Raw genomic sequence first — 16,397 nt, forward strand, 5'->3', positions numbered from 1 at the left:
TAATTACTAAATGTAATCACACGGAATAGTTGACTAACATGTCTGAGGGAACTTATAATTTTTTGGAGCACATGTTTGTTTTGCATATGTTAATTTCGTTCGTATCTGTATGCATTTATTCAAAATCTTTGATATTCTACTACACACTAGATAACGTCTAAAAATCAGTGTCGGGCATTAGTCTATTGCGATGCGCGCGCACACCTAAGTTTTTCTTTAAGTGTGTTCGTGTGTGTTTCACAATAAAGTTTATTCTACGGGTATTCTATAAAATGAAGTATAGTTTATTTCCACCATAAAATTAATGTTGAGAGTTGGAGTGGGTTGAATGGATCCTGAGCTTGGAAAATATGCTGTATTTTACGACTGGACTAATGTTTATTATACATTGCCAGGACATTCGTCCACAAACTTAAGTAAGAATTGACATATGAAATTTTATAAAAGGTGTAATATTGTCTCTTTTACGTAATATCTAGTTACGTGGCTAAAAAGAGACAGCTAGATAAATACCTAAATACTCAAGAACAAAGGATCTGTTTTAAAGTAGGTAAACAAATTACGTACCCAGTAAAATTTTTATGACACATAATACGCTATTTTCTAAACAGGACAGTGGAACAAAGCGATACATTCTCACTAAGTGACACATTTCGAGAATGAGATTAATTATAAAACGTGCAAAGTAAGATAATGTGGTATTAATTTTGTGAAAACAGCATTTTGGTGAATCAAATAATCTAATTCAGTGTGGTTGTTTGATGTAATCCCGTTTGAGGTTGGAATGTTTATAGCAAACTCAATGATTTATTTCCAAATAAATACAAATTTCAATCTTAGAGCTGAATACTTAATTATATAGCCTTTGTAGAGGATAAAGGCTTTACCTAAATGTGTATTTATTTTTCATCTGTGTAATTTTGTGGTATAATGTGGATACCACAACATTAAATATAATTTGCAAAAAAATTACTTACCACTTTGAGATTTGTGGAAAAAGGAAGTGGACGCATTTGCCTAGCATTTTAGTACCAACTAAAATGCTAATTTAAAAAAAATTGCCACCTGTGATCGTACCAATAAGAGACACAAATTCAGCTCAAAAATATTTTCAGTTTATCCAAGAAAGATCTAGATTTTATTAAGGCATAGGTAAAAATATTTATAATAAATTCTACTGCGCGTCATCTGCGCAAAAGAAATTAACATTTTATTACAAGTCCATGCATCCGCGAAGAACTTTATGAAATTCAGATGGTCGTTATTCAATTTATAGTGCCATCACGTCGCCCCGCGTAACTTGTCTATTCGATTTATTGCTTTTTTAACCCCCCTCCAAGAGAGATTAAGTTTGACGTCTCTGTATGCATATACAGACGGTCTGGCGCAAAATGAGCATTTCACAAATGTCCACTTCTCAAAATGTAAATTGTGTTCGCAAATTTAATGCATTTTGAAAATTGTTTTTACTACATATACCAACGACGAGTAGTCTGTATCTCCCAAATAGATGAGCCGGTTTTTATTTGATTACATATTTTGAAGGTGCTGTATTCAATTGTATCTACATGATTAAATATCGGGCGATTTATTAATTTAGAGCTTGATCTTGACGCAATCGATATAATTTTTATAAAATGTCTCCAACTTTATTATCGATAACAAACCATCGGTTGATGCGTTCGATGAAACCTTTTTTTTTTTTCAATAATTTTCTGAGAATGCAGAATCTGTGTTGAACTTTTAAAAATCTAGAAAATTCAAGAAATGGACCTGGATTTGTTTGTGCGTCTCTTTGTTCTTTGAAAGTGTGTTCGTTTGTCTTTCCTTAAAAACGGAGCATTGAATTGAAGTGATTTTGGTGTGTAGTTAGTTAAAAAGCTGGAGAGCCTATGAAGAAATAAAACAACATTTTAAGACAACTAATTTTATTCTAATAATATAGAGGACATAAAATATTTTCGAGTCGGGAGTGTTAACAAATCTTTGGAAAACCATGATTATATATAAAAATCTTTGTGAGTGTATTATTTAAACATTTTATTTACATACATTTCGTTCCATATTTTTACATTTAACATGCAACATATATTTTATATCTTCATATATTTGGTTGGTCTCAATTTAAACGATGAATTAAATATTAATATACCTATGTATTTACAACTATTATATGGAGTTACATTATTATAATTTGTTTTCATTCAGATAAATATGACATTTACTGAATTATGTCATTTTAAAGCGTGAACAAAAATAAATGTATATGTAATTTTATTAAGATCAACATTTTTATGAATCAATTTATCTTATTGATAAGGAAGGACTTCGGTAGACCTTAAAATGAGCAGCGCGGTTTTAACTATAACTTTACACATATAAATTATTATTTATAAATTTTGCTATATTTACATACTTAGCGATGAAAATAATTACATTCAGTTTCTACTGAGATCCCTGTAATAAAACTTAGATTGAGGACTAACTGCACCGAATAACTTAAAGTTTAAAGTGCAAGTTCCAAACTTCAACACAGTTTCAAAATTTGATTTGTTCCACTTAGTTCTGATATGAAAAGAAGACTCAAAATTCCTAATACATCTTCTTCTAGTCTTGACCTTTAAAATGACATTCGAATATTTCGATGGTGAAGTACGAATTAATTATTTTTGAATTTATGTTCCACTTTATTCCGTTTGTAATTTTAAAGTGTAGTATAATGTAATTTTCAATACGATTGTAATGTAATGAAATAAATGAATATACTTTCCCAACGAGGAAAACATTTTTAACTCTTACACTTGGAACGTTAGTTTGGATAAATGCATATTTTGGTGAATTTTAGCTACGAAATATTGATACTTTACCATATATACCATAGACTTACAATTTAGGTTTGCGGTACGCTTCTTTCATCATTCTAAATACTTTTTTGCAGTTGGTATAATTATTTCTATTTCATTCTATCATTTGCCTCAATTTCATTTTCATCATTTTGCATTTCACTTCACATTCCCATTCTTTGACGCAATCCATCTCTTTTTGAACTTCAAAATTGTACACAATTGTTTAGATATTCACTGTATTCATTTCAATATTAAATACTATTAAAACAATATTTGTAATTAATTCCATATTGTATACATTATCAAAATGTTGATTTTTCTATTAATATAAATGGAAATGAGAATAAGTATTCCAAAACTTGGTACAAAATGGAACAAACCATATATTTCAATTTCATTTTCATTGCCCCAAAGGTATAATTTTTAGTTTCAAGATTTTGTCTGGAGACATTTAACATTTACAACGACTTACTACAAATTATAACATATTTTTAAATAATATATATATAGGTACTTATAGTTAGGTACATTCTCAAAGAAACAAAAATAAAAAAATATCTTAGCCCGCCATAGTATAATTCGAAGTAACATAAGAATATATCTTGAACATACATTTCTTTACCTCTTTCTGTAATATCTGATGGCAAACTTTTAGTCTTTCTATGAAAGTCTTTCGCGCTGCTGTTATATTATTAATAACAGTCTTAAATTAGTTTCAAAATAGCTACCTAATATTATACAAATACTACAGTCCGGGTAAAAAAAATACATGTATCCAATAATAAAGAAAAACAATTAAAGCTTCCAATTCCGAAAATCAGATTGTCTTTTCTCGTTTCAAAGTAAATATGTCTATCTGTTGATGCACTTCTCATCAACGTCTGTGAGGAAGTCGTTGGTGTCTCGGATGGTCATGATGGTGACTCCGTCGGTGCTGCTTCTGTTGATAAGGTTGCTCTTCTTCTTAGTACTTCCGTAGTCGTAGTTGGATATCACTACGCTTTCTGTCGGGTTCCTGTGGACGACGGAACTATCATTGTAAATATCTTGGATAATTTATCGCTAGATTGGACATGTGATGAGATCAATATACTTTTTGTGATCCCAAAGCTGAGGCTGAAATATGGAGGACGGGTCGTTCCCAACATGTCAGTATAGTTAGGAGCTAAATCAAGGGCTGTAACTTTTAGAAAAAATAATACAGATACAATATGTATTTTTCAACCCTGGCGGTTGTTTAGCCTTTACCTTGGTAAATGCCAAATAACTGTATGGATGCTAGTGGTATATACGAGTAGCTGTGTATTACCTGGTACCCACGTCTGTGGGTTCTCACGAAGAAAGTCTCGCATGAACTCGCATCTCTACGTGAGACGCGAGCTTCAAGTGTAGGTGTGTATAACTCTACTGTACTGTCTCGTGTTGCTTGGCTATTACACAGAGTTAAGATGTGTAGAATCGCAAAGCAGATAGTTTTTTTTTATAAAAAAAACTACGAATCTCGAAAAGTTGTAGAATAAAAGTTGCTTGCTTTGATGTACCCAAGTAGTCTTCAGGATGTTTTGCTTTTGATACCAGTAACCCAGTATGAGTAGTGGTTGATGTTTCAGATGAGCGTCGGAGCTGTCAAATGTAAGTGTATCACCTGGTGCAGCGGTGTCTGTGGGTGCTCCTGAAGGAAGTCTCGCAGATGGCGGTCCGGGAGAGACGCGAGCTGCAGGTGGGGTGGAGGGAACCTCGACGACAACATAGGTAGCGGTTGAAATGCTGACGGAAGACGCCACTCACGCAGTATAAAGCCACTGGGTTCACGCAGGAGTTTAGGAAACTGGTTGGGAAAAAGTATAATTTTATTGATAAATCATTTTCAAATTGAAGATACCTAACTGAAGTGGTTTAAGTGCTGTGTAGATATTTGAAATACTCTTTTATTGGTTTAGTAATAAATAATTTCATCGTGTCATAGGCAACTCTAGATTTTATACTAAGATATAAATTATATAATTTTATTTTGTTTATTTTCGTCTTATTAAAATTTTAAACAGAGCAAAGGAACCACTATGAAAATATTATTTAAACATTTAAATATTAAAACGTATTGTCGATTCGTATTAAGTATTTAAAAAATCATAAGACGAACTGAACATGACTTTCCATAGCCTATTCACAGCCTGACAGTTTTAATATCCCGAATACTGTCTATTCAGAATAATACTGTCGATTTTTTGCAATTTCTGCTTAGTCGATCTTCGGATGACATAGTTTGAAAAGAATTATGTCCCTTCGGAAAATGTGCATTTAATATGTGGACAAAGACAAGAACGTAAAATTAATGAACTGTCAAAAACACAAGTGTCTATGGAAACCTTTTATAGACTTCGGATGAATGAAATGCGAGAAATTTCTTGGCAGAAAATTCATCGTATTCATTCTCAATGTACCTACGAGATGTACTGTTACATGTTACTGTTCATTGTTTTCCAATTAGAATGTTTTTGATGTTTATTTCTTTCGTGTCCAAAATACCTGTAAGTCTGTCTGTAGTATTGCAACTCCCGAATTCCGTAAATCTTACCAAATATATAGATGTTTAGTTAACAAAGACCACAATTACATTTCTAATAATCCCATTCATCCCCAAACAAAGACTATTGTCTTCCGTGAGAACCGATCTAGCATTTCACACCCCTAGAGACGGATATATTGTTTGATGACATCGATCCATTTGTCTAATAGACTTATTTACATCCCTTGTCTAAGTAGGGTTTACTCTGATCAAGCAATCTTCTCTTTTTCATCTATGTGCGTAGTGCGTCTTTGTTATTCACGAGATGTGAATAGCAAAGTCGCAACTATCTTGTTGATTCGAAGTGAGACGCAGCTGACCAATCACAGTGTGCCATTGTGACGCAACGACAGCCACACTGCAATGTGATTGGTTCGCTGCACTTCGAAAACTTTCGACAGTCGATATCGAAAGTCAAAGTCGCACTACTGCCACTGATCGTGTTTCTCGTTGGTGGCATTTTAAAACGAACAATGTAATAAAAATCATATTCGGCAGTGATTATACCTACTATTATCTTGGGTGACTTCAGTTCTCTATGACGATGGTATTGTTGCTTATCAGCTGTCAAGAATTGTATATAATGTCTAGTGTTTCCAGACTAATTTCCGCGATCTGGTGCATTATTCCATCCTTTTCTTTCCGACTAGTATTTTAAGAAATACCAAAAGGTTGCCTATTAATTTATTTACATCCCTAATTAATCTAGAATCCTCACCTGAGACAAAATCCTATGATCCTCAAAGCATGTGTCCAATCATTGTAGTCAGTTTGAGCAGTCGGCGATAGGTGATACCACATCTCGAAAACGTGGTACGGCAGAAAGCAAATGAAGAACACTGCAATATACCAATATTTTAAAATAACACCTTTTTCTTTTAGTTATACTTTAATGTAAAAATATCATACTAAAATTGTTGTGTACTTACATAAATAAATAATAAATAAATATATATATTCTGACAAATCACACAGATTGAGCTAGCCCCAAAGTAAGTTCTAGACTTGTGTTATGGGATACAAACTCAACGATACTATATTTTATAACATATACATAATAGATAAACATCCAAGATTGACCCGGGGGTCAATCAGAAAAAGATCATTTTCCATCATGACCTGACCAGGGATCGAACCCGGGTCCTCTCGGTTCAAGGGCAAGCACTTTACCACTACGCCACCGAGATGGTCATGCGTGCCGCAAATATTTTACCAAAAAACATTTTTTGAGGTTGTTTTAATTCTCCTAAGAAAATTTGTGAGTATTTCTAAGATTTAAATAATATAGCTATGATAAATTAACCGAACAAACAACAAATGTTAATTTAAACTGCAAACATTGTACGGCTCGAGCAAACAGTTAAGTTATTATCAAGCAATAACTTAAATCTTGCCAATTTGCTGGAAGCAAGCGTTCTCTACTTTGAAGTAAAAGCTCGTCTTGTAATTACTATGTTAATTTTGAGCTTTCTCTGAGTAATTACATAATTTGTGTATCAACCGCGGTGTCGCTTGAATTCCTTGTTTTAATTGTAATTTTGGTAAAGTTCACATTCAGGTGAGAATGTTCTGATACGTACAACATGTATATATATAAAATAGCTACATAATACAAATGCAAATAAATTACAATCGCATTTATTATTAATATAATAAATGCGAATAATCCTACTAATATTGTTATATTAATTCGCATTTAGTCTACTAATAATAAATTCGCATTTATTATATTAATAATAAATGCGAAAGTACAGTAGTATTATAAGTGTTTGTTACTCTTTTATGCAAAATCTGCTACAGGGATTTTTATGGAATTTGGTACACGGGTAGAATATAACCTGGAATAAACAGGGTACTTTTTATCCCGAAATTGCCCACGGGAGCGAAGCCCCGAGGCGCAGCTGGTTTGTTATTTATAAATTCAATAATTCTGCAATTTCATAATTTATCATTGTTACGCGAGCTATGACCGTGTAATATTTACAGTCTATGGTTATGAGTAGATTTTGGCTACAGCCCACCGTGACATGAACCCATGTTCATATGTATCATAATATTGCTTGGTCATAAGTACTGAAGTGACGTGAAAAATTTAAATTCTGAAAGACAATCGGAAGTGACACACACTAAGCTTATAAAGAGAAAAATGCTCACCAATAACAAATATGAGCACCATACAAGCTACAGACTTCCTGGCCTTAGCCTGAGCCTCCCCCTGGCCCCCGTGGAACGCACCAGGCATCTCCTTGGTGCTCGCCAGCAGCCGCTGAGCCATCAGGGTGTAGAACGACGCGATTACTAGAAGTGGCAGACCGTAATATATGACCGCTTTCGCTAGGGCCATCCATCTGAAACAGAAAAACAGATTAAGTGGTTCTCAGATCGTTTTGACCGCTGCGGCCGCGCTGTCATTACAATTTATTAAATTTCAACAACGACAAGAATTCGTTTTACTATCGAAATTTAAATTAATTAATCTCTACTCTGCTGATGTCAATTTTGAGAATGATTGATTTTGGAAAGGATTCCTTCCTCAAGAAAATTTACGGATCGTAATGAGTGTAATATTTTTTTAGTCGTTACTTATGTACATCTGGAACTAAATATTATGACTCAGAGTACATAAGGACACGATCGATTTTCCACCCACCGACGAGCTAATCGAAATTACCACAACGGGATTTTTCACGGTCTCATTTCCATTATATTACTCGCCATCTAACAATATAGGAAAATCAACAGTAAGTAGGCAAAAAATTAATAAAATGTCTCGTATACAATCCCTATACCGTACGTAGGTAAGACTCACTTTTATTTATTCAGATATTGTGTTAAAATGGTGTATCATTGTCTCCATCATTCATCGTGAATATAACCTCTAAATGTATCAAAATACATAATAACCAACTAAATAAACTAAAAAGGTAAATACTTATCTATTAGTTATTTTCTTTTGTGAGGCTTTTCAGAATTATTTCATTAACATGATTCAATACATTTCTAAACCTACTTTCGCGGAACAAGGAGTCTTTTCAGACATAATTAGGCATCAGTTCGGCAATAAACATCAAACAAATTCATTCATTTATTATTTACGCGTTCTTAGGTATCTACATTTTGTTTTCTCATTTTGTGTATTTAAAAGACAGTAATTAATTGCTATAATCTATTATGAAGGACTATGAGGTTATATTTTTCTCGCAACAAGAGAATTAATATTCCGCCCAAATTGTCGCTGAAATGGATCCTCACAGACACTAAATTGGCGCCTACCTTCATTAAGCCAATAATCGCCGCTGCGTGTGATTGCTCTACTAGTTTCATCAGGCGCTTCATTCAACGTGGTCACTTTTCGTATTTCCTGAAATTGAGTTTTGCTCGCTTGAGTTAAAGTTGGAATTCGTACTTAGGATAATTCTCCCAGCCAGGCGGGTACGGGGTGCAGTAAACAATAGTGATGTTGTCTTGTAGCTGCACTGTAGCTGTGTTGGAGAAAACGGCTGCCGGCGTTGCGAAGATAAGAGCCGCCCCCCATATGAATGTGGCGCACACAAGGGGTAGTTTTCGGAGCTGGAACAAAAAGCTTTAATTAGTACATAACATTGATAGACATCGTAAAGTATTTTTCTACTAAACTTCGTCTCTGCCTACAATCGCACTAATAATCTCCTCGATCGTTCCACCATTATGTTTATCATTTCGGTATCGGGAAAATAGTTCGACAGATTCTTGGATCAAAACTGAATCGTAAACCAACGTAGTTGTTGTCAAAACATCAAGTTTCAAAGAGAAACTTGTAGCCGAAACAGTAAAAAATGCCGAAACATAAAAGGTTTAATTAAGAAATTAATGCGATTGGCTACACATTGTTAGCTACCTAATCATCAGTCAATGGGTAGGTACCTACCATGTTGGTATGTACCTACTATCTTGCCATTTATTTCATTCCAGAAAGAAGGCTGACGATTCGACAGAACATATAATTTATCATGTCCACATTGTCCACCACTTGTGTGATTGAGCGTCGTCGCATGATATTTATGACACGAATGACACGATTCTTTGTAGTATTAAGTGGATAAAAGTACATCCACGTGACTCTATCCATACATCTGACAAATCTGCAAATCTGAGCTAATCCAGACTTAGAAAAGACATCTAGGTAGGTACTATCAAAAATTGCCCGCTGAAAACACGTTGGTGATTCATTTGAAATAAATAATCAATGCTGTTTTAAATTTTAACTAATGTGAAAATATTAAAAATAACATAGGTATTCAACAAAATATTGAAAATGTATTAAATAATTCTTAATTGATCCAAAGGTTTTCTTCGGCCTTTCAAGGTTGTTATGAGGACTTTGGACATGAGACAGGACTACGTTTTAACTATTTTTTTGTTTTTTAAATAATTTGCTACATGCAAATCAAATGTTTACTTATTTCTTGAAAAAGAAAATATGTAATATTTTAGATAATTCATCCGTCCAAAATTAAAATCATTACCAAATTCAATGGTATTATAATATGGTTGAATATGGCATCAAAGGGCGATGTGTCGCAGCATATGCATATTTATCCGCAAAACTCAATTACGAAAGCTGCTTCTGACTAAATTAGATATTGTTGAATTACACTGACATAAAATCAGTAGAATACGATAATTCCTTAAATATTATATTATAAAACAAAGTCTCCTTTGCCGCGTCTCTTTGTCTGTCTGTCTGTTCGCGATAAACTCAAAAACCACCGCATGGATTTTCATGCGGTTTTCACCAATAAATAGTGTGATTCCTGAGAAAAGTGAGGCCGAGACAGGCTGCTAATAAATATAAAATAACTCATTATTAGTTAGCCCCGCTTGTACAATAACTTTTATCGGTTAACAATGGAGGATAAACTAACTATCCGTACTCGATTATTTAGATCCATTTCAATGTTATCTATAAATACATGCCATAATAATTTAGTTATATACTAAGAGTACGTTGCACTAGTCAAAATTTACGTAGACTTACTGCGTAGAAAAATGCAAAGTACGCTATTTTGTCTGAACGTCAGTGGCGTGCAGGTTAAAGTCAACGTTAAAGCCAAAGTAGACTGGTGCAAATCACCGTAAGCAGCTATCGCTTCCTACAGAGTTTAATATCATTCACTAGATGTTTCAGCGCAGCGCTCCCGTGGGAATTTTTAGATAAAGTAAAGCCTATAGCAATCTTGGATAATGTACCTTTCTAATGGTGAAAGAACTTTTTAAATCGGTTCAGTAGTTTTGGAGATTAGGTACCCACCTCAAACATACAAACTCCCAAACGCTTATCATAATAATATAGATTAGTCATCCAGCTAAGTATTATATTTATACTTATAACTAGCAACGACCTACTAAATATATATACTAAATACATATATAAATTTTACGGCACTATATAAATGCAGAAATTCGACCTTCACAGGCACTTTTTCATGTCAAATTGACAAACTATTGGCAGGCGTTTAATTATGTGCGCGAGGTCTGAGGGCGGCACCCTGTATCTAAAAAACTATACATGCTACTTACAAATAAAGTCTTTAGGCCAAAATCTAAGATTTTGCCTAACAAAATTTGTGAAAACAACATATTATCGTAAAATTGCGAACTTGAAATTAATTGCATTAGTATTAAAAATTTCTTACTTAGCTTAGCTCCTAAACTAGATCGCATTGTATTAACTCATCACACATGTATAAATAGGTATGTTATTAATTTCATGGGTCTCATTCTGGGACATTCTGTCACGAACTTATAAAACTACATTGTTATAAATATATTTACGAACAGTCAACTTTCTTGGCAGTATGCCTCAATCTTCAAACAAGCGATTACCCCTAAAACAGAGAGTTTTTACAAGGAAGTTTATTGCCGTATAAAGTATTCATTTAAAGTTTTTAAACCGTCGCAGTCGTTGCCAGAAGCAGCCAGTATTTTTATTTTTATTTTGCATGTTCGAATTTCGAATAAACAAGTTTGTAGTTTTTTTTCACGTCTTTATTGGCACAGGAAATAGGTGAAAGTCGGAACTATATATCACCATCATGGGAGTCGTTCAAAAAGTTTTGTCGTTGTTGTCTTTCAACCTGTATTAAGATTTATATTCAGAAATGCCTTAGGGATACCTAGCTCCGGACTTCTGATTAGTCTCACACTATTTTTATTTTGGTAGTTCATTTATATTGCTACAATGTTCTTTGATAAGCCCTGTTTATACAGGGTGATTTCTTATACATTGGCATAATATTATTTTATCTATATGCTCAGTCGATGGTACTGAACAACTTTTCGTATGGAAGCAACCTTGAAATCACAAAAAAAAGCAGCTGATCCATACATTTTCCACAACTTAGGTAGGTATTTAATTTTGTATAGAATTGATTGCTGATTTTTTTCGCGATTTCGGAGTTACTCCCTTACTAAAAGTTGTTCAGAATCATGGACTGAGCATGTAGACAAAATATTGCTAATGTATAAAAAGTCACCCTGTATATGTAATTTTAATAGGGACTAACTTAAAATTATAAACTTTCATAAAAATTTAACCTTTGGTAACTCTAACCTTCTTCGATTTGAATTTCAATATGCTCTGAATATTAGCTTTTTCAGATGTTATTTATCTTCTGCTTTCATTTAAATATTCAGAAAAAATACAAACTTTTTCTGAACGTAATTGAGTAATTTTGCAAACTTCTAGTTACTTTTTCGTTTGGACTTTCCGTCTTTGTCATTACAATTTAAAATTTGTTTACCGACTGGCTCAGTCGAGGGCTGTACATAGGTACTTCCATCAAGTAATTTATTTTTCCCCATAAATATTTGTCTAAATTAATCGTAACTTTTCGTTTTTATAAGGTAAACAAACTAAGCATATTAACAAAGGTTTTACAACCTTTGGACAAATATTTATAGGAAAAAAGGAATTACTTGATAAGTAAGTACGTACAGTCGACCGCATGTCAAGCTACCCTGCAAGAATCTTTATGCCGCGGTGATAGAGATAAATTAGAAATAAATTTGTTAAGGTTGATGTGCTGTCCTCTGTACAACCCTCGACTAAGCCAGTCGGCTGTATAAACGTCTAATTTCGAAATATGCAAGTATCGATAGTCGCAAAATACACTCGAAATGGTATCAAGTTTCAAAAAGGTATTTGTGAGTATTTAAGAGTTAATATGTTTATTTGATTTTGTTGTGTTTTTCAGTACAATAGTTTTAGTGCATGTGAACAATGTACATTGATATATTGTTACGGCTAGGGTAGCCTAGAGCACTTCCGTGTTTAGCCGGTCTCAGTTGTTGTAACCAACGTTTACTAGGTGTAACCAACGGAGACCGACTGCACCCAGGTCTGTGCTCTAGCCGATCATAAGCAGGCTACATCTAGGTAGCCAACTGAGACTGGTTGCACCTAGGTCTAGCCAGCTAAACCTAGATATGGCCGCACTTCGGCATAACATTCGCTTCGCTTCCCTCGAGGCCTATTTTCCGCAGTTAGCCCTCTTGTCTGGGCCCTTTCTCGGTATAACATATACTTATAAGTATGTATTTGCGCCACATCCTCCAAAGTCTCAAAGTGGATCAACTTTTAAGTAAAAGCGAGAACTTTTCAATAACAGTGCTTAGAATCAGTCAGTTTCCAGGGAGTAACTAAAGTTAGGTAAACCACTCTAAGCACTTAATATTGTTTATTTCTCCGGCAGATATTAAGTTTACTTAGAATAAAATATAGACAGCTGATCTAACCTTTATTTCTATATATCTCTCTCGCTCTCACTAGATCGTTTTCTCCAGCCATAGATTGTTGGAGCCCAGGGTTTCCTACTTTTTGCCCTTTGCTTCGCATAGTTATTACCATCCATAGATCATTGTTACGCATTGTCCTTATCGACATCTAACCAACACTTGGTTCGCCTTCTGGAGGCCCAGGTGGAAGCGACATATCCAGACATTTGTTCCTTACGTAATTTGCTGTTTTACATAAGACGTGCTTACTATGAGATGTACAGGAAAAAAATGCGGGTTCCGCGCGTCCAGTGCAGCATTGTTATATCACTGTGACACGCAACTCTTTTTTATCGCATAATCGCGTCGATTATTTTACTCATGTACTTTGGCAAAATGAGAACGAATGCCAAAATAGCACTTACATAAATTAAAATCTTCCCTTCTTCGAAGTAAATTCTTTTGTTTATTCATCTTTTCTTGATTAAAAAGTTTATCTTGAAAAGTCAGTAATTAAAATTGAATTAAATTTTAAAATCAGTGGTAATGTAAAAAATTTGTCTACATATATACTACGAATATCCATACCAATACATCTGGAAGTGTGTTGGTTAGTCTTTATTTCACGCCAGAACAGTTTTGTGTCGAGATAGTTGGGAAGATGCATACACAATTAACTTCGAAGTAGGATTTTTTTTTATTTAGTGTTATTTTGCATTTGTGCTCATTATGTTAAACGTGGCTACTTTTTGTTTCTACTTTTTGAGCTACAAAAAAAATATCTAACCTGCAATTTTCGGAACGGGTTGACAATGGCGCAATATCGTTCTGCCGATAAAGCAGTCAGTGTGAACACTGACACTCCAATGCTAACGTCCTTGGCTGCTTCGGATATCCTGCAAATGAGCTCGCCCCAAGGCCAGGACTCGAGCGTGTAGATTATGGAGACGAATGGCACGCAGATCAAGATGACGAGTAAGTCTGCTAGAGCGAGCGAGAAGATGTACCTGCAATGGGAATATATTTTTAATTACATGCTTTTTTTTCTTCTAGCCAAAGAAAATAACTTAATAGAGATGAACGCTCAGCGTCCCAAAGAGGATCTTGGCCTCCGATACTAGAATTTTCCAGTCATTTCTTTCCTGCACCTCATTTTTCCAGTCGGCTCTCATAGCATGTCTAATAATGCTTCGTAATGAGACATTTAACACATATGGCTCATTACTCTTAATATATTTATAGTAGAGAACTGGCACGATCCTCAAAGTTCTATAGTTGGCGAAGGTGCTTGGCAGTCGGAGCTCCCCTTCGTCCGGAATTTCACTGTCGACGTTTTCGGGCGACACTGTAGTTTGAATTTATTGTTTCACTCCCAGGGTCAATGACAAAGTTGACTGGTGCAACTTACCTTAAGAAGGTCATAATATATCTAGCTTTATTTCTTGTAAAGGCATCACAAGTATCAAGCTACATCTAAAAATATTAAATAACATTTCTAGAGTCTTTATATTATGGTGTTGCTATAGCTTTGTTATTGTTATTTGGACTCTCTTCGAAGATATAAATCATTCACATTATAAGTTTTTCTTTTTATTTCTCTTTAATATTTCTTTGTTATCCCGTATCTCAAATATGTCAGTATTGATGTCTCCACACAGAGAACTTATACAGGGTTACTGGTATCTAACGCATAACCTTCCATAGCCGCATAAGGTACATAGAGACTAACATCTTTTGTTCTACGACTTTTGTCTAAACGTAATAAATACAAAATTTTTCCCTTTTCAAATTTTATGTCGTTTCTATAAAACCTTAACTCTATGTTCGATTCCGCTACATATCTCGTGTTGCTTGGCTATTACATAGAGTTAATATATTGTGTAGAATCTCAAATTAGATTGTATTTTTTTCATATGAAAGGAAAACTACGATTCACTAAAGTCATAGAATAAACGTTGCTTGTTTTGATGTACCCGAGTAGTCAGACTTTAGGAGGTTTTGCGTTTGATACCAGTAACCCTGTATACTCATAGTCTATGAGTTTTTACTGAATACAACAATAAGAACTTACGTGTTAGGGGCATTTCTCATCCCCCTGTGCCTCACGTACACGATGACCAAGGTGCCATTGCCCAGAACTCCCACGATGAAGATGATGGCGAAAAGGACTGGAACCAGGTACGTCTCCAGGCGGTCCTCGTATGGAGTGTATTCGCTGTCAGTGGAGTTCTGTTCTGGGACTGAGACATTTAATGTCATAGCTGCGACCTGTAACAATCAGAAGTTGAAATGAACGTTAGATGATATTTTAATCTTATGGTGATTTAGGAATTACTAATAGTTACATATATTGTATTTTTTATTTATATTTCATTGTAACCCTTGGTTAGTGAATGAATAATTAATAATATGAATAAATATACGGTTACATTTTTCATGTAAACGATATGCAACGGTGATCTTTATCCTAGGCCTTTTAATAATTTGATAGACTTACGAAGTTAATAAGCTCAGTTTTTACCTATACAAAACAGAGTTTTATTTTTTCTTTTATATTGCTAAGAATATATATTATAGTCCATTGAATAGAAAGTGGTTACCACAGGACGCCTGTTACACGCTCCGAACCTGAATGAATATTTCCATGCCCTTTTTGAAGTCTCCAGGGAAAAGTGGCAGGAAACTTGTACCACAACCTCAGAGGCGTGATATTTAATTTTCAGTGTAGGAATCACTAGGTATGTAATGTTTTTAATGCTATTTTCAACCCAACTAAGTTTACGAATCCCGCGGGGATGGCAACAGACTGCCCCTCGTGTTCGTGCCTGTTGTTGAAGAGGAGTCCTTTGTCCAACAGTAGGACACATAATTGGGCTAATAATAAAAAAATACTAATGCGAAAGTGCGTATATGTCTCTCAAACACTATGTCTCACACTCTATATATATGTCCCACTAAACAATTTATAAATTACTGCAGATGCAATATATTCAGGACTTCCGTATTCAAGACAAGATCAATATATACTTCATTTAATCATACACTACAATTAATTATGTCATTAATAAACTATAGTGGGGCAAGTCCGACAGTTAATTACAATAAGTATGACTCGACGTCCAACACAAAATATTTCAGTGTCATTGATCACGGAAAGTGTAATTGTGCGACTGACGTGTTCAATAGAGGAGAGAAATTAATAATATTAAATAAATAATATTTATTTTTTT

General features: G+C 34.3%; 1 protein-coding gene across 2 annotated transcripts in view; it reads right to left on the reverse strand.

Annotated features, from left to right (window-relative positions):
* Positions 1 to 1,917: 1,917 nt before the first annotated feature.
* LOC128675459 (neuropeptide CCHamide-2 receptor-like) overlaps positions 1,918 to 16,397 on the reverse strand; it is a 44,410-nt gene continuing 29,930 nt past the window's right edge. Inside the window, exons 2-8 of one of the 2 annotated variants that reach the window (XM_053754884.1) lie at positions 15,239 to 15,435; positions 13,955 to 14,174; positions 8,819 to 8,982; positions 7,567 to 7,760; positions 6,131 to 6,251; positions 4,492 to 4,674; positions 1,918 to 3,850 (exon numbers count right to left, since the gene is read on the reverse strand). In XM_053754884.1, coding sequence (XP_053610859.1) covers positions 3,811 to 3,850; positions 4,492 to 4,674; positions 6,131 to 6,251; positions 7,567 to 7,760; positions 8,819 to 8,982; positions 13,955 to 14,174; positions 15,239 to 15,426 — 1,110 coding nt within the window. In that variant the 5' untranslated portion in view covers positions 15,427 to 15,435 and the 3' untranslated portion in view covers positions 1,918 to 3,810. Of the gene's footprint in view, positions 3,862 to 4,491; positions 4,675 to 6,130; positions 6,252 to 7,566; positions 7,761 to 8,818; positions 8,983 to 13,954; positions 14,175 to 15,238; positions 15,436 to 16,397 lie in introns of both variants that reach the window. The other variant, XM_053754883.1, reaches the window with a different exon arrangement.

Source organism: Plodia interpunctella, chromosome 14, assembly GCF_027563975.2.
Source record: "Plodia interpunctella isolate USDA-ARS_2022_Savannah chromosome 14, ilPloInte3.2, whole genome shotgun sequence".
Classification (NCBI taxonomy): domain Eukaryota; kingdom Metazoa; phylum Arthropoda; class Insecta; order Lepidoptera; family Pyralidae; genus Plodia; species Plodia interpunctella.